This window comes from Buteo buteo, chromosome 2 (assembly GCF_964188355.1).
Source record: "Buteo buteo chromosome 2, bButBut1.hap1.1, whole genome shotgun sequence".
NCBI classification, from domain to species: Eukaryota; Metazoa; Chordata; class Aves; order Accipitriformes; family Accipitridae; genus Buteo; species Buteo buteo.
In genome coordinates this window covers 39551683-39577774 of record NC_134172.1, presented here as the reverse complement: position 1 = coordinate 39577774, position 26092 = coordinate 39551683, and the positions used below count along the sequence as shown (strand labels likewise).

The 26092-nt window shown below is 43.6% G+C and overlaps 2 protein-coding genes across 3 annotated transcripts in view; one reads left to right on the top strand and one right to left on the bottom strand.

Annotated features, from left to right (window-relative positions):
* Nucleotides 1-6310, bottom strand: part of PLEKHA8 (pleckstrin homology domain containing A8) — a 37958-nt gene extending 31648 nt beyond the window's left edge. For both annotated transcript variants that reach the window (XM_075051655.1, XM_075051664.1), the window contains exon 1: nucleotides 6144-6310. In XM_075051655.1, coding sequence (XP_074907756.1) covers nucleotides 6144-6183 — 40 coding nt within the window. In that variant the 5' untranslated portion in view covers nucleotides 6184-6310. The remainder of the gene's footprint in view (nucleotides 1-6143) is intronic.
* Nucleotides 6311-6802: 492 nt separating this feature from the next.
* On the top strand, nucleotides 6803-16718 carry FKBP14 (FKBP prolyl isomerase 14). The gene is made up of 4 exons (XM_075051641.1): nucleotides 6803-7220; nucleotides 9041-9192; nucleotides 11953-12080; nucleotides 13946-16718. Exons 1-4 carry the CDS (start codon nucleotides 7024-7026, stop codon nucleotides 14102-14104), a joined length of 636 nt encoding a protein of 211 aa, XP_074907742.1. The 5' UTR covers nucleotides 6803-7023; the 3' UTR covers nucleotides 14105-16718.
* Nucleotides 16719-26092: the final 9374 nt, after the last annotated feature.

The following is a 26092-nucleotide window of genomic DNA, read 5'->3' as shown; positions in this document are numbered from 1 at the left end:
ACTTTCCCCCTTTTTACTCATACAACAAACAGAAGTAATACAGTTAAAGGGTTATCTTGACATAAGGAATTTGTACCCAAAACTGCTGCCTGCTTTTTCCAGCCTCCTAAGGCTACCCAGTAATTTGGGAAGAGCAATCTCAGGCACTGGAACACATTTTGCAGCCTTAATTCTGTAGTGAAACAACTTGACAGGATAAAAATCCAGCCTGTATCCATGAGGGACAGCGGAAAGGCAGACAAGAGTGCGTGACAATTCACGCCTCTCCTCTGAGCTACTATCCTCTCACCTAGAGAGCAGCTTCTAGGAATGCCCATATTGCAATTTTACTCTGATTATGTGCACATTAACAGCAGGAATCAATACCAAAATCCCCTAAAGGTAATGAAGTTAACAGATTTAGCACTTCAACAATGGTATCACATTTTAAAGCACTCATTTGAGGGACACTAGAGGTTCAAGTGAAGCAAGCAACAGCTGGAACCACCTTTAACACAGTGACCCTCTCCCAAATTATTTTTCTGACAGGGGTCCCAAAAAAATCCACCCTCATTACAATCACAACTGTTAATGCAGTGCTAGTAGCATTGAAAAAGCAACCTGCTGTCACAGGGCAAGTGGGTTTGTTTCCAAACGATTTTATGCCAGTGACCAACCAAGGCATGGAGAGTACAATGTACCAGCAGTCAGGCATTTTTGAAGGGGACACAGTGAAAGGATGAAGGGCAGAGAGGCAAAAGTTCAGTATTCCAGGCCACTGCTCAGACACACTAATTCAAGTCATTCAAAGCTCCCGGGAGTTTTCCTCCTCCGTTTATATACTTCTCAGCCTCAGCAAACTAGCAGCTCCTCTCTCTGACCCCTGAGGTGGTTATCAGGCCAGACGGAGCCAACACAATGTATTTATGTTTGACCACATGGTGGTATCTCTTCACCGCCATTCTGCCACACCTTCCACTTCTGTCCTACCCAGCAGTTCCCTGTGATCACTTATTTACTTCAGTGCCAAAGGACTGTATGCAGAGGCACCGGTACTGCAGCATACCTGGCAGGGAACGCTGCACCGCGTAGGCTCTGCAGCATTGCTCTAACACCTACAGAGGAGAGAGGGGACACTGATTTCCATTCCTGCAGCCTTATCAAACTCTTCTGCTGTGAGCACATTACTCAATTCCAAAAAGGTATGACAAAAGCAAGATTGCTGTGTGAAATAAAATGGGGGGGGAGAGACATGAGAAAGAAGGTCAAACCACACAAACATAATTATGCAACATCCAACAAGAATTAACTTACTACTCCCTGAAGCATCCTGGGTCAAAAGTGTAGCCAGAACTGGGTGAGATTCAGTCATCCATCTAAACCAACACCTGGTCTCTGCGAGCAGCTACAGTCAGTAATACTGGGCAGACCATTGCCCTGCAGGCAACAGAAACCTCAGCTGTCTAGGTCCACCACCACAAAAGTCAGACTTCTAATCTTACACATAGAACTTGGACCATACCCAGAGGTTAAAAAGGGAAAAAATGATTAAAAAAAAAGCTTTTTAGAACCAAATGTTTATTTAAGTATGAAGTTTTCAATTACTTCCTCCACCTATGGAAACAGAGGACCTTATTTCCAGAGCTTGATATCAACTGGAAGCTTACATGTCTCCCATCCTAAAAGGTCAGATTTCTTCAGTTAAACTCCCAAAACAAAGACTCACTCTAAGCAGTACCATGTGCATCTGGATTCAAGCTATAAAAGCTAATGCTCTTTCACATTTTCTTGAGCTCTCCCCCAAGTTTGTCAAGGAATTCTGAATCATTAGAGACAAGAGTAATTTAAAGTTTTATGTGAAAGCTGAAAGTTACTGCTCGTTGCTGGCTCTTGGCATCTCGGGATAAATCGAAAAGAATTCAGAGCACAACAATAAAATGGGAGTGGATGATTACATACAGGAGGATGGGGAGAGCTAACTATGGTACGTGGTATGATGTGGCGTCATTAGTGATGGCATGAATGTGAGGCTGACATGCCTCGAGGAAGATTAATCAGTTAGGGTTACAGTTACTCAGTACAATTAAGGAAGTGAATATTTAAATACCAGGAAAAGCTTAGCTTTGTGAAGAAACGTGATCAAAGCCATTTCACGAAGCACATAACTAATACCAGGCAAGTCAGTGGAGGCAGTCGTCATTTTTCTTTCTAATGATGAAGCTGCCTTTGATCCCCAAGCCAAGAGCTGATACATACCACCTCTTCCAGAGTTAGCGGCATTCCTGGCTGTGGCCAGTGATCCCAGGTAAGGCGTGCCTACACTGAAGATCTGAACTGAATTGAATTTCAGCAGGAAAAAAAAAAAAATCAACTTGAAAGCACCAAGCTCTCACACACACCACTGAAGGAAGGTATTCCCCAAATCCATGTTCTGTTTCCCTGTGGGTAAGCAATAGCTTACTCATTCTATAAACCTGGTGAGAAATCAAAATCACAGATGATTTTTACAAGGCAGTCTCCAAAGACTAAAGAAATTTCTTTTACTAATCAGAAGGTATGCTTAACAAAGAGTGTAAATTGGAGCTTGAGTTCAGTCGGAGAGTCCTGCGGGAGGCAGTTTCCAAACAGCAAAGATCAGTCGTCATGTGCAGTTCACCTCTGCTCTCTCCTTTCTCTATCCTGCAAGCAGTAGCCCCCAGTTTGAGACCAGTCCTGCTACAACACTGCAGCCAGGATCTGGCTTTGACACTGTCCACACCAGAATGCTTTATGCTCAGCCAGGACCACAGGCAGCAGCAGGACAACAGACCAAGGAGCTATAGGGAAGGTAGAGGGTGACACATTTATCACCACTACTGCTTACTACAATAAGCAGTACTGAAAAAAAAAAGAGTTACGCTCCCTTTATCCACACTGTAAGGCCATCCCTAGCCTCCACAACCTTTACCAAGTAAGGCTAACATCAGATAGAGAGTTTTGGCAAAGGATGAAATCTAGAAATTTTTTCAAATCAAGTTACACACTTTCACAGTAGGCTCAACTGAGGCCAACATACACACCTGCATGATTTAAGTCACCTAGCTCTGGGTTTTGAGGATTAAGAATTTGAAGTTTGCAGAGGTGTCATATATTTGCCCAAGTGAAAAAGTGCTATCATGCTTTATATGTCAGCGATAGTTCTGCTTGCAAAGTTCCCTGCTCCCTTAAGGTTTTAACCAGTTTAGTGGGAGGAGCATAGACAAGAGCAATCTCAGGACACGCTTATTGCAAACACAAGATCCCAAACAGAGTTTCATCAGCTAGACCTGTGTGCATGTGTATCAGATCCAAAGTTGGCACACTTCACACCAGAGGAAAAACCCTATCTCCAAGCAGAAATGAAGTAACACTAATTCAATTTATCCTAATCTATATAAAGCAAACAAGTGCATTTATTACAAAACAAGATGACTTGTTTGAGCAGTAAGGCAAGCTAATCTTTCAGTTGCTGGCAATCATGCTGTGCTTTCTGACCTTTGCCTGCAGAAAGCCAAACTTGTTTCCTACTTCTGAAATGTTCTTGCTGTCAATAACTATGCAATTTGCAACACAGATCTAGCTCCCTGCCCAAGGGCCAGGAGGAAATGGGTTGATGTGGACTTGACCTCTCATGATGGCGATGACAGAAGACATTATAAAACCAAAATTCCCAGAAAAGGCTCGATTACCAACAAACTCCATCAGCTCCTCTCACAGCAAGAAGGGAAAGCAGTTCTCCTTTTCTAGTTTTAAGCTTGTTCTTTGGTGAATGCCTTACCTCCTCTCTGACTGTGTGAAGCAAAGGTGTGTTCCTCAATCCGAGGAGGAAAGGGCGTAAGATACCTGCAGTGTATGTTTCCATCAACACTGTGTTACTAACACAGGCATAAACCGACATACAGAGATGACATACACTTTCCCTACTTTTTGCATACATCATTTACACTATGCAACACCAGAGCAGTTAACCTTCAGCAAGAGGAAAAGCATACTGGTGGCAAAATACTGACAGAAACACTTCCGGATGACTGGTTGAATCCTCTTGCTTCCCTTAATCTGCGAAAGGAGGCTTTCCTGTCTGTGCTACTGCTACCATAAATGCCACATTCCAGCATGATTTTTTTTTTTTTGCATCACATAAATTTATAACTTAATGGCTTCAGGGTAGGAAGTCTTCATTGTATGCCAAAAGAAAGCACATGTAAGCCTAGTTAGCTTGCAGAACAGGAAATTTACTGTTAGGAAACACACACCAGGCAGGCCTTCTACAACCTAAGAAAAGGCATGGAGTGACCTTGACTACCACACTTACTAGCAGACTCAAGTTTCAGCAAAGAAATCAGAGAGATGCTTCAATCCTCCATCACTGATTTTCTCTCTATTGAGAACAAAAAGTCATCTAATTTTCAGCTGGGGCCGATCTCACACATCCAAGGAAAAGAGATTCCTTCAGTCTGCATTCACTTAGACTGAGGTTTGCAAAGTGTCATCCTTCTTCATGAAGGGTCATTTGGTTGAAAGTGCACATCAGTGTGGATAGAAAAAAAAATTAATTAATTTTGATGGAACTGGAATATTTCTGGTTCTTAGTCGTCATTTTACCATCAAAACAGAAGACAAGTCCAGCTGATCCTACCACATGCACACTCAGGCACAAATGCTACAATGCCAAACGCCAGTCAGTCATCTACACACACACTGGTTCCCACAGACACTCTCTCCCCGCATCTCACGGCACAAAAGCAAGCACAAGGGTTCCAAATACACCCCGGCATTTAAGCAATGCAAAGAAAAACAAACACAGAAAACTTTAGATTGACTGAACCATGTATATTTTTATTATGGGGAAAGGACTAATAACACTGCCCGAGTTTTGGTACGCAAATGCAAAAGCCAAGCATGGCTGCTCCTACTGCCACACACTCCATAATCCAAGAGCATTCACAAGTAATTAAAAAAACGTAATAAATAAATCCATGCCTATTCACTGAGACCTGACAATTTTTGATTCCCCTCTCAGAACACCTATTGCCTAAAGGGGAAAAGCCGCAGCAATCTTCCTGCACACAAATAAAGCCAGCTTCATGCACCACTCCCCCCCATCCCCCTGCCACATGAATTCATTACTTGCTTGTGCTTCAGCTTTTTCTTTGTTTAATTTTGATTTCCCACACTTTCCCAAGTAACCAGAGAGGTGCAGCTGTTCCAGCCTCTCTGAAAAAAATTCAAGCAGGAAGGCAGCCCTCCTGCCTGCACTCCCCAGCGAAACTTGCACCTGGCAATGTCAAGGTCGTGCTTGTTTTTCTCTGACCATCAAATTTTCAAATTGTTTCAACAAACGAGGGAGAGGTTTGCCCCAGGCAAGACCCCATCCACGCACCCCAAATGACAAGCCACCCCCGGCTCCAACGTGTCAGGCAGTGGTCACCCCCCAGGAACACCCCCAGGAACACCGGGTCCTCGCCCCCGCAGAGTTTCTGACCCCACCACCTTTAACCTCCGCTGAGCAAACCCTGGCCAAGCACGGCTGCTCCTAGTCTGCTACAAAAGTCAAACCTCCCACAGCACGGGAACACCAAAAAGTTAAATTCTGGGCCTAGCGCTAGCAGGACAGTCACTGTTGTCCCCTGTCCCTGTCCGTCCCCCCCCCCCCTTTTTTTTTCCTTCTTTTTTTTGCATGCATTTTCATCCAACTACCCCGAGTGTCATTTAATGCTGACACCTCTTCAGGCCCGGGATTTCCCTGACTCCACAAAGCGACTCAGTAAAAGTTTCACAGGGCCGTACGGAACGGGGAAGTTCACTGGCGAGTAGGACCTAACACACCCAAAATAATCCCAAACTCCGACCCACAACCCCAGGGAGGGCAAGGGACACCCCAGACGAGCGCTGGCACCCACAAGTGGGTTAAACGCCTCCTCCAGCGCTGGACGGGTGCCAAGGTGTGACAGCACAGCTGGAAAACCAGGGTGAGCCGGAGCTGGTCCCCTGCACGGCAGGGTCAGGGGGCAGCGCTGACCCAGACTCAGCGAATACATATATATCTATACATATATATCTCTATCTCTGTACAGAAGACGATAATAGGACCCGCCCCGCTAGGGAAGCCCGCTCCGCGCAGAGGCTGAGGACTGGCAGCAACTCACCACTCAGGTAGTTGGTCCACTTGTACAGCACACCCTCCATGGCGGCCGGCCCCCGCCCCCATGCAGCGCGGCCGCCTCCCGGCGGAGGAGTCACGCCGCCCGCCGCCGCCGCCGCCGCCCCCCGCGCCCCGCCGCGCCGCCGGCACCCAGGGCCATAGCGGGGCGCCGCCCGCCCGGCCCGGCCCTGCCCGGCCCGGCCCCCACCGCCGCGCCTGCCCACCGCCGCCACGCTCCTAACGCAGACCGCGCCGCTGCCGGGCACCCGAAGAACGGCCCCGCAGCGCTACGGAAGCGCAAGCGGTTCTAGGAATCGCAACCCACGTGATCGGCAGGAGACAGGAGGGGGGGATAAGGCGCAGAGCGCCCAAAGCAGGTGGCCTTCCGCAGCCAATCGAAATGCGCCTTCCGTGAGAGCGCCGCCCAATCGGCGGCCGGCAGGAGCCGGCTCTATTGTGTGAGCGCTCCGCGGGGCTCTCCCTCTCGCTAACGTTCGCTTCCCGGAGCGCCGAGGCCCGCCCACCCCCATCACTCAGCGCCCCTCCCAGGGAGCTCTGCTGCCGATTGGGCGTGCTGAAGGACGGACATGGGCGTGTCCCAATGGGCGGCTGCTTCTTCTGGGCTCGCTCTGAGGCGAGCCAATCAGAGGTCGCGCCCCCGGGCCCGGACCGTCGGAACCCGGGGTCTGCCAGCTGTGAGGGCCGTTGCCACGTCTGCTGGGCGGGCGAGCGGGGCCGCGCAGCGGGCTGGGCTCTGCCCTGGCCGCCGCTGCTGCCGCTGCCGCCGCGGGGAGCCGCGCCGCTAGGCTCGTAGGCGAGGGGTGCGGGATGGTGGCCCGGCGGCGGTGAGGTGGGCGCCGCGGGGCCCTGGCTGTGGGGCGGCGATGGCGGCGCTGCTGCGGGCCGCCCTGCTGGGCGCGGCGCTGGGCTGCGCGGCCGCGGCGCTGATCCCCGCGGCTGACGTGAAGGTGGAGGTGCTGCAGAAGCCGTTCCTCTGCCACAGGAGGACTAAGTGGGGGGACATGATGCTGGTTCACTACGAGGGCTACTTGGAGAGGGACGGCTCCATGTTTCACTCCACGTAAGTAGCTCGCCCCGGGCGGCTCGCCTTCGAGGGGAAATCGCTATATCGTTCTCTATGTATCTTTTTATGTATTTCAGTGGAGGTGATCTCTTCTGGCTGTGCTTTCCTGAATCCGAACCCCTCGCAGTGGCCCGTAATCCAGCTGCGAAATAGCTCTGTGAGGGATGTTTTGTTGAGGACGGGCGTTTTTTTATTTTATTTTTACAATTGCCCCTTCTTCCCAAAACGCCCAGAACTTGCGTTTACTTGTGTGCAAGGAAACAAAAGCAATGCATGCATGGTCATAGCATGCCCTAGATTTTATTTTTTATTGAATTAAAATAACTTAAATAACGCTGCACAAATATGTCAGTGGGACCCTTTCCACTGACACCTATTTTCAGAAAGTTTGGTTTACCTTTATACTTTGACAGTTTAGGGAGCACTGACTCGTAATGCTATTTAAGATGAACGCCAACAGTAAAGCTTGTCTCTTTTCCTTTTGCCAGATCGAGGCTATAAAATAAACCTTATTTAGCTTTTGTTTTCTGGTTAGTCTGTAGAAAGCAGAGCCATGTGGCGTTTGTTAAAAGATGGGGAAGTTGCGCATCCTCTTCTCCGATTTAAACACGGGTATGTGATCTCAGCAGTTTAACAGGTCTTCTGCTATGCACGAATTTCTGTCTGGTTTCTAGGGGAGAAGCCTGCCTCTAATCTAAAAAAAAAATAATTATATATATCCTTCCACTACTGGCAGCACAATGACAGCTTTTCATTACTGAAACAGCATATTCTTCACCTGCCCCCGACCAGACAAATCAACATACCAGAGCCACAGTAATGCAAGTAGGAGGAAGAGCCAGAAATTCGAGGGAGTCCTGCTGAGAGCCTGCAACGACTTGCTAATGTTGTCTTTCCTGTAAAACATCAACGAGGTGTTAATAGTGGGAGACAGCAAAATGCTCAAGTATCCGTAGGCTATGTCTGAAGTCTACGTTTGTGGAAGTTTTTTTTTTTTTAAATACAATGTCTTGCATGTTTATACTCTTGCAGATGATTTAAACTAAAATCTCGCTAATTTTCTCTTGTAGTTAACCTGCCTCTCTAAAAGGAGTTCTAGTGAAACTCTTGAGTTTTTGCTGCTGACTAACTTCTGTAAGTGCTCTGTTTTCTTGTTAAGCACCTTTCCTGCATGACTAGTAAATCGAGCTTGTAAAATTCTGTGTCTGTCAGTGGAGTGAAAGTAGTCCTGGTATACCACCTGGTTAAATTGGGAAAGGGACTTGCCTGCCTATTTTAAACTTGAATGTTTTGCATGCGTTTGTTTCTGTTTTTCCAGACTATCTGTTGTGTAGTTGTTTGGGGTTTTTCCCAATGGCTTTTTTGGAAGAGACGTGGCTGATTCTTCTAAGCATGTTATAAGGTATATTGTAATCATGACCAAGCTGGTTTTTGATTTGCAATTTACCAAAAAATATGCATGGCCTTGATCGTAGATTTTTAAGTAGAAATGCCTTTCTAGTCTGTTCAGTTTCAAGGTGGAAATAGATGATCAGGGAAGCGAAGGTGGAGATACAGGTTGCTCAGTGTTGTCATAAACACACCATGTAGCTGTTCTATTCCTTTCTGCTTCTTACTTCTTAAGGAACCTTGTCATGCAAGACATAAGTTTTAAAGATTTCCAAAGTCTAGGCCTTGCATTTAAGAAATGCCAAGGTGCCAAATAGTGGTGTGTTTTTAATTATATATCTATGCTGTGAGCATATTCCATCTATTCCACGTGCCTCTTACGGAACTTGCTGTCTAAAGACTAAGTGTTTTATTCCATTCTTTTCCAGTCACAAGCATAACAATGGTCAACCTATGTGGTTTACACTTGGCATAAGGGAAGCTATCAAAGGCTGGGACAAAGGTTTGAAGGACATGTGTGTGGGAGAGAAGCGGAAGCTAACTATTCCACCAGCCCTTGCTTATGGAAAAGAAGGGAAAGGTAAAACACCTGAAGTCCTTCCCTTACTTTAATTGTTTTTAATCTCTGTATTTTACTGTTACTCTTGGCCTAAGAGTTTAGCAAGCTTTCCAGGCTGATTCCATTAAATAAGAAAAATTTATGGAGCCAGGCGCTCTTTTCTCACAAATTTGTTTTCTGCAGAAATAACCATTAAGTGGTTGTGTGGTGAATGCAGGAAAAAACCAGGAATTGATGGTAGCTGCTGTGCTGTATGTTCCGAGTGTCTTGTCTTTTCTGTTAGCGCTGTGCTCAACAGTGCCCTGCTTTTTTTTTTTTTTTTTTTTTTTTTTCCTTCCCCCTCCCTTCTTTTTACAGTCAAGCTGGAAGTGGTTGCTTAGGTAACAGTTGGCTTTTTGGCTGTCGCATCTGTGTTTGTGGCAATACTTCATGAATGTGCATGTGCAAGCCCCATTCTTGCTTGCAGGTTTCTTTTAGAACCCTAAGAAACAACCTGTACTGCTACCCAACCAGTTTGAAGCTGATAGAGTGAAAAGTCACTGTTTATTTCTCCATACAGGGACACTTAATTGTTTCTCTCTTTTGGTTATTTTTGATTCGGGAGGTGGTCCCTGTTATCCACAGTAAGATATGCAGGTACATGGGCAGTCATGTTGGCACCTAATGCAAATGTGTTGAATGGTGTACAGACAGATAAAAGCATTTTTTGTAGTGTTTTCTCAACCTGACTACTACTGATGGTGTTTGGGGGTTTTCCTTTCAAACATTCCAGATTTCTATTTTAATGGGAGGGCCAGATCTGGAATTTGAAGTTAACTGAGTGACAGCTTGAATGATGCAGGAAGGTTACTTTTCTGCTTTATGGGGTTTGTTTTAATTGACTTTTTTGGAGCAATTATTATGAATATTTTTGTCATAACAACAGTTATCACAAATGACCTAAAGTAATGCAGCGTTTCAAAGCAGAAAGGATGAATGTCTTGGAGCATATAGTCCTTCCTGCTACTGTCCTCTCCCATTAATCTGAGACTGTTTTAGGAATTATGAGTGTTTTCATGTCTGTATCTTCTGGCAAGTAGGGCTGAATGTAGGCTAAATAGTACTCCATATTACTCCATGCTAAGTAGTACTCTACACATACAGCATACTCCATACCCTCTTTTCTTGAAAGTATCCTTTTAAAATGTATTTTTCTAGAAGCCTTAGTTTGGGCTTCAAGAGGTAGTATTAGAAGAAATCACATTTCTAGTAGAGAGCAGGAAACTTGTGGTGGTCAGTTAATTGACTGTATGTGGGGCACAACTGTAAATTTTTCCACAAAAAGATAATTAAATGCTGCAGTGCTCACATAGTCGTCACAGGCCTAATTGCCTTGATTAGTATGTGAAGCACTACAGTTGTTCTTCAAAGATTTGCAAGCCTCACCTCTGTGTTTAGTGCAAAAGGTTGAACAAGTAAACACTAACTGCTGTAAGAAGTGACTTGCTTTAGGGAAACTTTGAAGTGTTTGAACATAATTATTTTGCTTTTTTCAAATTATGCCCTTGAAGACAGAATTATTCAATTTTCTTCATGCTTTCCTCTGAATGCACATAATTTCACTAGCCTCCCACCTTGCTTGCTGTCTGACTTGAATGATGAGTCAGAAGCCTTTTTCTGTAGCACTCAGAAAAATTACCTGTGTTCCAAACTCTAAGCAGGTCACCATGCCCTGTATTTCTAGAAGTTTCTGCACATTTATTTATCCCAGAAATCTACAAGCCTGTTTGTTGCTGCAGCTCAGGGTATATTTAACACCATAGCTCCAAAATAGTAGATGTGGATTAGTTTTTTTCCCTGTATCTTCTCAAGGCAGAGGAGTATTTTTCTGGGGTGCTGCCATCCAATATAGAAATATATTTGGTCCTGTTCAACCTCTCTGTATATAAAGGACCAAAGTGATGTGCTAAAATGTCTTTGACAGTAGCTTCAGCCATCAGCATGAAGGCATATTGCATCACTGTAAAAGCCAATGCCTGATAAACTGAAATCCTTGAGGCATGGTGGCATGGGGGTGGTGGTCTCTGGCATTATTAGGAAATTATCAGTCTGTTCACCTGCATCAAAAATGGCATGATGTCAACACATGTCTTTTGAGCAGGTTTATGTAGTTTCTGCTCTGTGTTTGGAAATAGCTCAGTGCCTTGTGCAGCAGTCCAGAGGCAGCTATGGGATACTGACAGCATTGCTTCACTTCTGTCGTTCTCTGCAAGAAGAGTTTTTCCAGTGGCAGAATAGCAGGTACAAGGTGTCAGTTGACAGTGGAGAGGTATCTGGAGACTGGTGGGGTTATGGTGTATCAGAAGGACTGAACTCTCCCTTCTTGCTACCCTGTCCATCAGTCTTGGCTGTATGTTGCGGTAGCTGCCACCTGGCTGGCTGTACAGTCTCCTTCACCATTTTCCACTTTTATCTGGCTCTGGCCATGAAAAAAAGATTCAAGAATGTTGTCTGGTAAACCTTTGAGGATGGCTGAATGTGAGCTCATACCAACATGTACTAGTCTCCAACAAAACTAGTTGCATCTAAAATTGCATATGTGCTGTAAGGGGTGCTCAGGGTCCAGGCTACCGTCTGAAATAGTTGGTTATCACTGTTACAGATACTTATCCTTGTTAGTTCAAATTGCAGAATGCTTTGAAAGTAGTAGGATTACTGGAACATTGCTCTGATGCATACAGCTTTTGTATGGCACGAAATATGTAGTTTTTAACTTTTCTTCATGTTTACTGTTTTGGGCAGGAAAAATTCCACCTGAGAGCACACTGATTTTCAACATTGACCTTCTAGAAATTAGGAATGGACCAAGGTCTCATGAATCATTCCAAGAGATGGATCTTAATGATGACTGGAAACTGTCCAAGCAAGAGGTGAGTGAGTTACCCTTCTTGTGAACAAACCTAACAAGGTGGGATAGTGGAAAGGGAAAGATAAGCTTAACTTGATCCTCTTAGGGAAGTATCTAAACTCAAATTAGATTTTAGCTACTACTGTGCACAAAGCAATTCTGCAAGCAGAATACACACTATTTAAGAGTGCTTAAGGCAATTATTTATTGGGCAATGTACGGTATGGGTAACTAGGTCTAATGAATTGTTAGCACAACTACTGAACTGATAAGCTCATCACTCTTGGTAAGACACCCAAGAAGCCATTGCTGGCCAGGTGGCTGTTAGTCATGTGGGGACGGGTGAGTCTCTGTTCTTCGCTGGAGATGACTTTCAATGTTGCTGCCTTTGATGCTCTGCTTTTTTTGCCTGTGGTGTTTTATGCCTTTTTGTGTTGGTATCTTTCCTGCTGAATGCTCTTGAACTACTATTCCTGGGTCAACAATTAAGCTCCTGTCTGTGCTTCGCCTTTCTTGTGTGGCTTCAGCTGTCATACTTTCTTACACCTTAACAATAGATTTTTAAAATTTTTTTTCTTGGTAAAACTAAGCCAAGGATGTACATCTATGCTGCACCATGTTGAGCCTTGGATCCCAGTGGAATTGCTGGACTGGGGGTGCCAAAGCGGCCTCAGTAAGCTGAGGCGTAGGCATGAGACCCATTGTGCGCCATGCTTATGGGAGACTTGGATGAAGTAAAACAACTTAGAAGCTAAAACCAGACTTCAGAGCTTTTGAGTCAGTTACGGTTTTACTAATAAACTGGATTTAGAAATTATTCTGCTGTAGGGCAGTCCTGTTTCATAGCATTCACTGTCTGAAGGACATGTATTCAGCATTATTCACCTTCTGTTTGTCTCTTATTTTCAGTATTCTGCTTTACCAATGTGCAAAAGTTATCCATAAGAAGTTAGGATAAACCACTTAGTTCTTTTTGATTTGGGGCTGGTACAGTTTGCTAGACCCAAAAGACTAATCTTTTGTACTGTGCATCAGGCAGACTGTCAGTGTGTCCAATGTCTGTGTATTAGAAATGTAAACAATGACCCTAACAAATACCACAATGTGGAATGAATAAAACAGGCCTGAAACATGGCCCACTTATCTTGCTGTTAACAGTCTGCTGTTACAGTTCTTGTTATACAGGTGGTATCTGTTCACCAGGTGGGTATGTTGGTGTTGATATTCTTGTAGAAGGCTCTGCAGTTTAGAACACTTGGGATCTTAATAGTTAAACCTTAAACTCAGTAAAAATAATCTGATGTTCAAACCACTGCTCACCATTAGTAACTAGCTTAGTGTAAATAACTGTTCCAGTAGTCTGTTTAAAAACCACGTTGAGTCTTTGTCCTTCAAAATTTTGAGATGTCTAGAAATAAATCTCTATTAATGTAGTTCCCATTAGAGCAGCAAACGCTGAGATTGTGGACAGATTTCTGTATATATCTGGGGTGGGGGGTTACATCTACTGGTTTGTCAAAGTGCTAGGATGTGAAAAAGCTGTTTGGGTCTCTGACCAGTTGGTAGCTAATAACTTCTGCCTGGCTATTTATACTTTACTGTATAGACATCAGATGACAGGTTTTCCTGGCTCATTTTTCAGTCAGATACCATAAAGGTATGGCAACTGATTTGCTAGTTTTACTGTCACTTATATGACTAAAGAGTCTTTCATCACTGAACGGGGCTACAGAATCAGTCAGACAAGTATTATTCTGGCAGTGGCATAGGGAGGAAGGTATCTATTGTCTAATACTACCATCCTGGACAGAGTGGCCCTCTCTTAGGCTACAGTAATCAATTCTTTCATAAACCTAAAAACATTAACTCTCACCTTTTGTCTAACAGGTGAAAATTTACTTGAAGAAAGAATTTGAAAAGCATGGAGCAGTGGTAAATGACACCCAGCATGATGCTTTGGTTGAAGATATATTTGATAAAGAGGATGAAGACAGTGATGGGTTTATATCTGCAAGGGAATTTACATACAAGCATGATGAGCTGTAGAAAAGGGTGGCGTAAATTTTTTTTTTGACACAAATGGCAGTGAGTTAGACTGTCTGGTTCTCTTGTTCTCTTAATTCTGTGTTTTGGAGTTGACACCTGGTGTTGGCAATGAAATGCTCTTTGTTTATATAAAAGATAATTTCTGTTCATTATGTAAAAATGTTTTAAACAATTTTGAAGTATGAAAATGTACCTCCTTTTATGCAGTGAAGACTTGCACATGAGTGTTTTTTAAATTTTGTATTAACTTATTTTTCCAGAAGTGAAACAAACTTTCCAGTTATCAAACATTGTGAAAATCATAATCCAGTTCAGTGCCATTCTGTGACTTGTTTGTGTTAAGATCCCTTTCAGTGACTCCTTTGTGTATAACTTCTAGTCTGTGTTTTAATTACTTGACCTTCCTTCTTGTGTGTCACTGCATAAAAAGCAGTGTGCTGACCTTGCTTTTTTTCCCACAGATTTTTAAAAGATTTACTAGAAGGCATCAGCATCTCTTTATACAGCTGAGAAACTGATACAAAGCTGAATGAGAATAATGACTATCCTGTGCTGATTTTGCTCTTTTAAAGGGAGAGTATTACCAATCATGCCAATAACTGTCTGCATTTTTCTTTAAATTATGTCAACAAAGGAGGAGTTAAATGTCAGACTTTCACTTTTAATGTCAGCAGCATTCTAGGCAATGTCTGTAATGTGGAAAATAGCAAGTTATGCTGCAGTGCAGAGGTGGTGTCCTTTACATATACTTAATTTGTTTTGAAACTTGGAGTTTGCATTTATGAAGAAAAATCATACCTTTCTCCTCTCAAGTTTTGAGGGACATCTTGAGCAAAATGTTACAAGTCTGAAGTTTTTCCCATTTGCAGAAGGGGAAGAGCATTCTGACAGGATGATCAGTATGGCCTGAACAGCAATATGCATTGGCTTGCCTGCTTTGCAACTGCCTGAGTTGCAGAACTTGTTTTGTCATTGCCCCTTTAGAGTATTTTCACAAGTAGCACACAAGTGATGTGAATTTTAAATAATAAAGTGACTTTTTAGAAAAATAGAGGCATAAGGTAAGTGTTATGGTGCTGTGTCTTTACAGAGGTGGAGACCATGAGGATTTCGACTCCTTTTTGTGTTTGTTTGAACTGTTTCTGGAGCGGAAGAAACATTTTGCAGTTGTCCATGGTTTCTTAAATGAGAGGGCAAGGTATCTCAGGGAAGGAATTAGCCTGTGTTCTGGCACCACTAACATATGCGTCTCCGAACACAGTATTTTACTTGAAAAATGTTGCTCAAGGCTATGTAGGGATACAAAGGAAATCCAGTTGTATGAAATCAAAATTGCTGCATCGCACAATTCTTAACTATTGCCAAGTGAGACTACATTCAAGGTTCTCGATGCCGTAGATGAGCTAGCTGTTTTCCCTGCCACCTAGTGTTGCAAGTCAGTATTATAAGACTATTAAACAGAGTTCAGCTGCATATGGACATTTCAGATTGCTGTCAATAGTGACTGTTTCGGGGAAAATAAGTGAAGGTATGCAGTGGTGGGGTTTTTGTTTTGTTTTTTTTCTTCCAGCATCTGGCATTTTGTGGGTGATAGCCTACGTGATACAGAATTGTGGCCACATACTTTGTTTTCAGTAACCTTTAGGTCTTTTTCCTCAACGACGCCATCTAGTTCTCTTGAACCTATTTATACTTTTGCTTCCATAATGTTCTATGGCAGTGAGTTTCACAGTAGAACAGTGTAGGAAAATATTTCCCTTTTTGTTTTTAGGTTTCTTGCCTGTCCCAGCTCTTGTATGGTGAGGAAATAATGAATAATCATTACCTATTTAGCTCCTCTTACCAGTCATGATTTTGCATATTGGTATTTTTTTCTCATAGCTTATGAAAATTAAGCTTGCCCAACTTCAGCTCTCCCAAGGTTGCTTGCGTGTTCTGTGCTGGGTGTCTTGATTTCCCCTGCAGTCACCAGAGCACTAGGCACCTGGGGGCAACTCATCACACGTATATTGTTCATGTTGTATTGGGATAGATGCCTTATCGAATAGAGTTTCCTGTCTTTCTCCACTGACTACATGGGGAGCCTAGGCAGTTAGCATAGCTTGAGGACAGCTAATGGGATATGAAATTGACCTTAAGGCAGTCTTGCCTAGCATGTGGAAACTGACAGATACCCAACCAACCAAGGGGAAAATACTGCATGTGCACTGCTGGCAAGAGCAGAACTGAGACTTGCTTTGGGTCTGTCAGGGTTTTAGATGATTGTTTGCAGTGTTTAACATGTTCTCTCCAAACATCTGGCTGGGGAATGAAAGCATGAAATAAAACTTTGCCCAGATTACTGACCAAATATATAAAACGTTAAGCTTAAATAATGGGGTGCCAATATGTGCCTTCAGTAATGGCCAAATGTTGTTTCCTTTGTATTAAAGAGGAGCTTGGAGTCAGCGAATGCTGTGAAATGTACATATGCGTTATCTTCTGCTTGGATTTTTAAAGCATTTCATAAAAATAACTTCCAGTGAACATGTATTTAACTTGTTAATGCCAGCAGAGTATTAAAGCTGCAGGACCAAGATGCTTTATTTGGTTCTGTGTGTAGGTTTATGCCAGATGAGTGGATGGTTTTTGTTCTTAGTGCTTTTCTTGGTAGCTCTGTTAAATTTCTGAAATTGAACTGAAAAAAAATTTTCAAAAGTGCAGAATCAGCAGCAGATCTGAGAAGCCATTTCAACCTTATTACCGTTTGCTATCGTTAAATTCCTTCTGTGAAGATGAAGGGATTTCTTAGGTAGAAATAGCACCGCCTGTCTTAACCTCAGTTGCATCTGCTTGTTAATCCACAGGGCATACTGCTGCAGTGCCAGCAGGAGCCAGCTAGCTACCTGCAGGAGAGCAGAGGCAGGCAGCTGCCTGTCCCCCGAGGGGAGGAGGAATATTGGAACTTGAGTGGCTCTCGGCAACGTTCTGGTGGGCTTGCATGTGAAGTGCAAGGTCTATTTCCCCTGAAGAAGCAAACCCTTGCTGCATGTCTGTAAAACACAGCACTTCCTCAAGTGGAGAGGGCTCAAAACAGACCACTTTCCTCCTGCAGGTTATAGCCTTCACACATTTCTTGTTGGTTTGTGGTTATATAGGAAAATATGTACTGATGGTTTTTAGAACTGCAGCCTGTCATTCGCAGCCACTACCTAGCAATTACAGTGGGGGTTGCTGCCTTCTGTAGGTACAGAAGCAGCCTTCAGAGCACATTTTATTTGAAAATTCTCGATATGCAATGCAATGACACAAGAAGGCTTCTGGCAGAGCTTCAGGAATGGTGCTTATAGTCTGAAATGGTTTTTAAAGGTTTCTTCTTTGAGATCAACTGACAAGGCAAACAGTGTTGAAAATGAAGGAATCACTTTATCAGGTCTTAAGTCTTTGCTTTTCAGTACTGTATGTCTGTGCTGTCAGCAACATCCCTGATATAGAGGTGTTTTGTGAGTGCTATATGTGACAGAGACATAAAATTGCAGTGTTAAGTACATATTGAAGAAACTGCTACCATAGTTTCTTCTTCATGACATTTAGAATGAAAATGATCCACAGCATGTTTCCCAAGTACTTCAGTGTAATAATAGGTGGTAGAGGTCAGCCTTTAAATTACAATTGTCTTTGTCGTATGTGCTCCCCACACCCCATCGCTTCTGCTTTTAGATACAAGGTGGTGTATCCCTTGATCCAGAAATCCCAGATTCAGATGGCAGGATGGGGAGAGCTCATTGCTTTGGGACATTACAGGAAAAGGAGCAAAGTGAGGGGAAATGTGGTAAGAGGGAGTGGAAGTACGCAGGGTGATGCAAGAAATGCAAAAAAATGTGTTTCCTAGATCCTTTGGCATCTGCTAACTTGGAAGAGAGAACACTGACAGCCACTGATGTAGGTACTGCAAATAATAAGGCTGGCTCCTGAGCTGACTTTAATTAGGAATCACTGCTTCGGCCAGTTTCTATATGGATTTTTACTCTTATGACAAAGTTTAAATTTACACTTCCAAGGTCCATTAAAGAATATTCAGAATAGGTATGTTGAGTTTGCTTCTGAAAAATACATCAGCCTCATCATAGAGCTTTTGCAAAAAGACCCACAAAATCCCCAAACCCCACCACCCCAAAACCCTTCATTTGTCTTCAACACTGAATTGGTTTTGGTAACAGGAAATAAGCCAAACAAAAACTGCTTATATTTGTATAATCCTGGATAATTTTAGCTTCTCTTGAAAGTTAATCATAATGCTTACATTCTGTGCCCTAGTTTTCTCCTGGTACATAGGAAAAACAACTCTCTGACAAAATAAAGATCTTTCTTTAGCTATCCTGCTTCTGTTTTCATGCTTGTGCTTGATTATGTCGATAGTTTCAGACAAGAAATTTAATCGAAAAGCTCAGTAGGAAGCTATATATCTGTATATACAGGGACAAGGACCTTCACTATGAGCTCTCCCAGCCTGGAGGGGATTTAGATGAAGCCTTCTCCTGCATCACATTTCTTCCTTCTAGGAGGTTCTGTTCCAAAACCAGGCTGGTTTAGCTAGGGGTTGCACCGGTTAGGAGCTGTGTGGTATTTCTGTTCTCTTTGATGTAAAAAAAGTAGGAGCTTGGTTTAGCTGAGAAATTTACCATGAAGATAGAGGATAGTTTGAAACATGTCAGGTAAGGAATTTTGTGCAAGGTTTCTGAAGGTCATGTTCCTGATGGAGGGCTGGAGTTTGTCCACAGGGATTGGGTTTTTTTGGTTTTTTGGTTTGGGTTTTGGTTTGGTTTTTTTTTTTTTTGCTTATAAACACTCTGCATCTCCATTAGGTAAACAATGAACAAACCTACTTATAAAATACTAGGATCTGACTGCAGAAATCTAGTGGAGCCAACTCTTCAGAGCTCCCCAAATCCCAGGTATGTTTTCCTCTAAAAAATCTGAGGCTGATGCTAACTGCCATTAAGAGCTGCTCTTCATATTAGATACAATGCTTCTGATTTCTAGTTTGTGTCATGACCTGCTTAAGGAGATTAAATGACAGGATAATTGATTCCTCATCTGGGAGTCAAGACTGAAAGCATTAAATCAATCCTGTCCTCTTACATTTATTGCCATTGAAATTTCTTTAAAGCTGTTGCCTCTTCTGTCTCTTTCCCTGAATAGTGAACTAGGTAATACCTATTTCTTTTGTGTGTTTGGTCTGCTGTCTCTCTGGGAGTAAACAGCACAGCTTAGCTCTGGTCTCTCTAATCCACTGGGATATGCCTTTAGAGAATGGGGTTTCATTCCATAAATACAATGCAAAATGTTTTTTGTGACCTTGTGTCCATGTCTGGGTATGGAATCTACAGGGCTATAGCTAATGGACTAACTGCTGCTTCAAGAAAAGTGTGATCTGTTGGATTTGACTCTTAGTAACACTGACCACAATACTAAGAGAGGTAAGACTGGCAATGTTCCTTCCTTTTAACAGAAGGTAAGAATTTCATTTGCATCCAGTATTTCAGCCCTTACATGCTGTCATGTCCTTGCTGCTGTTGTCACTATTATTAGTTGGATGAAAACCTGGGCTTAACGTGGTCACACGGACATCGCGATGTAGACTTGCACTCTGAAATAATTCAGTGCTCTGCCTTTGCAAAACTGAGCCTGAAGCAAAGCTCCCAGACACGCGGCACTCATCTTGCAGCTGACAAATGAGCACGAACTGCAGCGGGAGCAGGTATGGAGCAGAAATGGCCAATGCTGCTATTCATTTGGTACCAGATCCCGATGTTGCTAACCTGAGCCAAGTCCAGCTCGCCATGGCACCCTTTCGAAACAGCCAGAACCAGCCATTCACGCAGTGGTGGGGCTGTGCGAGGGCAGGCTGGTGAGGTGGGCTCTAGGACACCAGTTAATATGGTCTGTCAGACCTCCGCTGGCTCTGAACCTTCACACCTTGTTTCTGGAGCAGGAAACTGCCCGAGGGCAGCCCCGGCCTGTGTCGGTGCCTCCGGAGGGAGGAGAGCTGCACCAGCCAGGCTCCTGCTGTCACACCACTGCCTGGGGGTAACGCAGGCGTGGAGAAAACACCAGGGGCCCTTGCACGGGGGAAATAGCAGAGAAAATAGACAGGGGGATAGCTCTCCAAACCATCCCGTTTTTCTCGGCTGATATCCACAACAAATATAAGGAAGTTTAAAAACTCCTGGGTAATTTTTTGTTGAGATTTCTTTATTCAAATATGTACATAAGGAATAACATGCAACCAACATGAAACATACAATACAGTTTGAGGTTTGTTGTTTTCCCATCTCCTGTTAACTAATATTTTCTATTTGTACATGGTGGACAAGGCCATTTATGTAAATGAGGGCTCTATGGCAGAGATACTCAGTTGTGGACATTTTTTTAAAATACATTTTTCCTATCCTTTTGGAAGTACAGGAGCCAAAAGGACTTCTTTATTTTATTTTAGTTTGAAGTGTTTCTGTCATCAGAGGTCACTGCAGCTACCTACCACTTCCATGAATAAGGAAAACGACTTAATCATTGAAGGGGTTTTTTGGAGTCGGGACTCATATTTAAAACAAAACAAAACAAAAAAAAAACCCCAACAAAAAAAAATCACCCCAAAAAAACCAAAACAAAAACTGGCCAAGTTTTAAGTCTCCTGAAAAGCAGAATAATGGAAAATGCTGCAGCAAAAACATCTGTAGCCTAGGAAGGACATGCCATTGCTCACAGCTCCCAGTGTATGATGTGTATGAGAGGAGAAAAAAGGTTGCTGACACATGCATAACTTTTTAAGCGTACTCAGCAGACCTGTTGCTGTGGTAACTAATCAGAAGACTGTAACCTCCCCTGAATGAGTACTATTTGCACTGCACCAGATGGCTGATAAATCACATAGTGGCATTTTCTGTCCCTTGTGTTACTGTCCAATCTTTTGTCTAAGTGCCGTGATTTAATTTGCAGCAATTTACACGTAGATTATTCAGACATGACACACTAATATAAAATACAAAGCTGCTTCAGATATGCAGTCATTTTAATGAACTCCGGTATCACCTATATAACACCAGAACTGGTTTTTGTCTTACATATTGATGTTCAAGCTGTTGCAATTTTATGAAAAATGCTAAGCTGAGAAAAACTATGCTTGAATTTTAATATAAGGGTAACAATATAGCACATAGTTACTATAGCACATTTCTTGCAGAGGGAAGTGACATGCCTTTTCTAGTTCATCGGTCTGCTACAAGCATTTCTGTACAGGCAGCATCACAACAATGGAAGCATACATGAAGATTAAAGAGGATCATTGCATAAGAAAGTAATGCTGTTGTCTCTGTATTTTCTGCTTCTTTGTTGTCATTACTGGCTTATCTTCTCAGGATGACTGAGTTCCTTCTTCCACCTGCCTTGACTGTTAATGATTATGAGTCTTAAGCTATTGTCAAGTGTTTTAGCCTCATTGTTACAGGTGCTGTTCTAACACACTAAAAAAGCTCCAGGCTCACAGAATTTATAAGCCGATGATAATAAACATGTCTTGTGATACCTTTTAGAGTTATGAAAATAAGTGTGCTGTCACAGGTTAAAGTAAAACAAGGAAAACTACAAAATTTATGAAAACAAAGCAAGAGACTGATGCTTTTTTGACAAATCATTACTCCAGAAGAAGGCAACCTTTCTAAATGGGCAATGGAGCAGCTTATTTGTGTGGTTCAGCACTATTGGTGCCTGATAGGCTTCTAGGCACTGAGGGTTACTGCAACATGCCCAGAGTGCTTGCAGCACACAGTCTTCTGTCCCTGTGACGCAGGCTAAGCAGTTGTGTTCTGTTCTGTCACTTGTGCAATGGAGAAATTAGTCACCTTCTGTGGCACATGAGTAAGAGCTCGGCATCTGAGCCTGCCATTGTGCCTACAGTGACATCTTACGTACAGCTGCAACCATTTCCATAGGTTAATCTTCAATGGTATAATTGGATAAAGGGGCTGCAGCCAGGATTTCTCATAACTTTTTCATTTTGAACATTCACTGAGTCCAGCAGGTAACACCTTTACTTCACCTCAAAATATTGTACCTGCCACCCTCGTTCTTTGTTATGGGCAGAGCCACCTTTAGTGTGGGAGAAGTACTCCCAACTCTGCTGCAGTCTCCTGACTATAGAAAAAACCCCAAACACCCAAGTACCATTGATACTTTTTGCTCTTTAGATTTGTTCCACGACATCAGTTGAATTTACTGGCCTATGGTGTAACTATTATCTTAGGGTCTCGCAGGGTTTTTCAATGTTACTAACTCTTCTGTAAGAAGTTTTTTTGTTCCTATAACTCAAGAGGAATCATCTATGTTTAGTGGGATGCCTTTATGGGTACAGGCTTAAAATTCTGACTTAGCAGTGACCAGGTACATTTGTTCCGTACAACCTGAGTTCATCCGATTTTTAGGTACTCCAAATCAGTGCTCCACCAGAGAGAACAAGAATAAGATGGTGGCTTGAAATAACAAAAATGAATACTAACAAAAGGGGTTTCTTGGCTGCACTACCCTTTCACCAAATCTATCACAGTACATTTTTTAAATATAATTTCAACACTTAGATGGACTTTTTTACTGTCTGCATTAAGCCAACTTCTCTCCTTCTAAACGCTGTTTGCTGAGAAAACTAGTTCCATCGGTTGTATGCCTGCATGGCTGCTGTCTTGAACTTGCAGAGGAAAGTATTTTGGAAATGATGAATCAAAGATTAGTGCTGCAGTGTCCTGAGGATTTTTGGGTACTAGTTCTGCTGAATAGGCTTTGATCTCCAACTAAGGAGGTGTTTAAAGAAGAACAAAAATAAACTGTAACTTAAGCTCTATGTTGCTGTGTTTGCCTTTTGGTCTCTTTCACAGATAAAACAAGGAACAAAGGTTCTTTGAAATTCTCTTTTCTAAACGATGTGTCCTTCCCGCTCTCCTTCTTTGATGTTTCATCCTGTTGGAAACTCATCTTTTCCAGGAGAAAAAAACATTTTTAAAATATCCATAAATTCTGTTGTTATGTTATTAAAGACAAACAGCAAATAATCAATAGATAAGCATTGTGACTTTGTCCTAATTATTATAATTTTGTATTTGCTGTTTATGCAGCAGTCTCCATGCAAAGATTTCAAAGATGCAGCTGTGAGTAAATGCACTCCCCATTTCATGTATGAGGTAACTTAATTGCCATGAGGTTACAAGAATTATCCAAAGCCGAGCAGCAAGCTTATGGCAGAACGACATATACCCCAGGCTCTCTTGATTCCCAGGACCATGCTCTAACCACTCATCCTTGCTGGTTTATGCAGTTCATGACAGCTTACACAGAAGGGAAGCATCAAAGATTTCTGTGTCGCTGGTATGTAATCATTCTGTAGACAGTCTAATAATTCTTAGGTAGATTATACTCAGCCATAATCATCTCCAGTGTAATTAGAGAATAGACTTAGTCATCTAAGTGAGCACAATATGGGTAATGTAAGTGGTGTGTTATAGGATATAATTTAAAACCCCTTTTAAATTGCACCTGCTCTTTTCATCGACTATCTTTCTGATTCTAAGAAGCAAGCTGCCTGTGACGCAGTTCATCCTTGATGTAACTCCAGAGCAAGGAATTTGGGTTGTTATGTTCAACTGAAGTTGTTACAATTAAATTGGTATAAACTCCTCAGCTTTTCAGTGATTCAAATCACCTTTCAGTTAGATATTTTAAGCAAGAGATATCCAGCCTTTTTTCTATTGCAAAACATATTGAACTGTAATTCTGATGACAGCAAACTGATAGCAGAAGAAAACAAAGGTCTGGCTTAAAATAAATAAATAATGGAAGATCTTAGAGTATGAAGGGCTCTGTGTTGCTAATGATCAGCCCTGCTTTTTAATCAAAAGCATTGAGCCCAAGTAATGACTTCTGAATTAGTTCCTATTCAGGTTACTAATATACCCCCAAAAGGTGCAGATGCCACAATATTTCACATTCACTGAGATTTAGACTGGGAACAGCAAATTACTTTCTCTTTTGGTTATATAATGAAGTTGCAACTTCTGGTTTGCAATTAAGTTTGACAGCAACAGTGTCCAAAGCTTATCCATAATTTCTGAACACATGCAGACCCATGGATCCTTCTGCTGCTTGTGCTGATGAGAGGAAATTCTTTTTGTTGCATATGGTTCCAGGATTTTTCCTTCTAAATTTTCTTTTCATGTAGGGACCCATATGCAGATTCTGCTTGGCACTTTGTTTTTCTTTTGTCAGATTACTAAACTAGATCTACTGACCTAATAAGCAGTGTGATATTTAAGTGTCTTGATTCCTACATTGTAGGAGTGGATGACGTGTAGTACTAACTGGAATTTGGACTATCAGTCCTGTGCTTTTTGTGGCAACTGATTCTGCAGACATGTTAGGCTGGCTTGGCCTATGTTAATAAGTTAGGTTCCTGAAAAGAAATAGGAAGAAAAGCAAATACCTGGAGGAACCCAACTCTGACCAACAATTTGTGCAGCACTATGGAGGACATGTAGATGGGGCAGTTTCAGGTAATTAGTTCTGCTGGCAAAAAGCATTAAAACCTGTGAAATAGCAATAGGTGAGAATAAACCTTGTGGACTTAGGCACAAAGCTTTTTTATAGATTTCTATATTTTCTGTGCCTTCCCTAGGTTCCACACTGCTGCACCGACCTAACGTAATTGCTTCTTCCTGCTCTTACGCTGAAACGCTCTAGCTTTTAATGCTCTTTGTTCTGTCTGCCGGCTCATCCTTGCCTTTCTGACCTCCTCCCCAGCTTCATTTCAACCTTCCCGTCTTCCCATCAAACATACTTGGCAGTCTCTGCCCCACACTAAGAGTCTGGTCTGAGGCAGGTGCTGGTGGAGCGTCCAGCAAGGTTCCTCTCCTTGAAGACAGAGATAGAAACGTAAAGGTGCTACCTCGCACTAGCAAACCATGTTTGTTTCCCTAAACCAGAGCAGTTTAACTGGGTAGCCAGGGACCTGTGTGATTATACCTAGCAGTGAAACTATTTTCACCTCTGTGTGGAGGCACAGGTTGTGTGCTGAGGATGGAGCACATGGGAAAGCCCCATTTGGGGGGGGTTGGCAAACAGAGCAGGCCACCCGCTCGACGTGCTGCGGACCAGTCATGCTGTGCTCTCCACGGGGGCCTCCGAGGGACGGTCAGTGCCCTCCTGCTCTGGGCCTGCTGGTGCTGCTGCTGGTGCGCCCAAAGGGCTGAGAGGGCCCCAAGGGCTCAGCCGTTGGAGGGGCAGGACCTGCCGTGACGCCTCACACGCAGCCAGCAGCGAAGTCCCCGGTCGTGAGGTCATCCCCTCAGCGTTGTGCCGTTTGGCGGACCCCTTATCCGGCGGTTTGACTGGTTAATGAGATAGCAACCGCATTTTGGATTACCTGCTTTACTTTCTAGACTCAGCCCGTGCGCGACACAGAGGAACACAAGTTACCCATCCAATTACATGACTAAAACTGAATAAACGAGCCCCTTCTCTTCCAACCCCTAACGTGAAGGGATGTGGAAGGCGGCTGCCGCCTCCTGGCGCTTTTCACGTCCTCCCGCTTTGGCGGCCCGCGCCTCGGCGTGGCGTTTGAGGGTGCACCCACCCACGCGAGGGACCGGCGGCCACCGCCCCTCGCCCTGAGGGGCCGCCGGGAGCCGGGACCGGCGCTCTCCCTCACGGGGGGCGTCGGGAAGACCGCGGGCAAGGGCAGGAAGCGCTCCGAGGGAAGGCTTGGTGCCAACAGGGCAGCCGGCCAGCTCCGCGGTGAAGCGCCCAACGGGCGGTCCCCGAGGCCCGCGGTGGCCGTGGGGCAACCCCCGCCCAGGCGACGCCGGCGGGGGGCGCGGGGGGCCGGCCGAGCGGCGCCGACCCACGCGGGGCCGTGCCGCAGCACCCGCCGGGACTCGCCGCGCGGAGCGGTTCGGCGGCGGCTGCGCG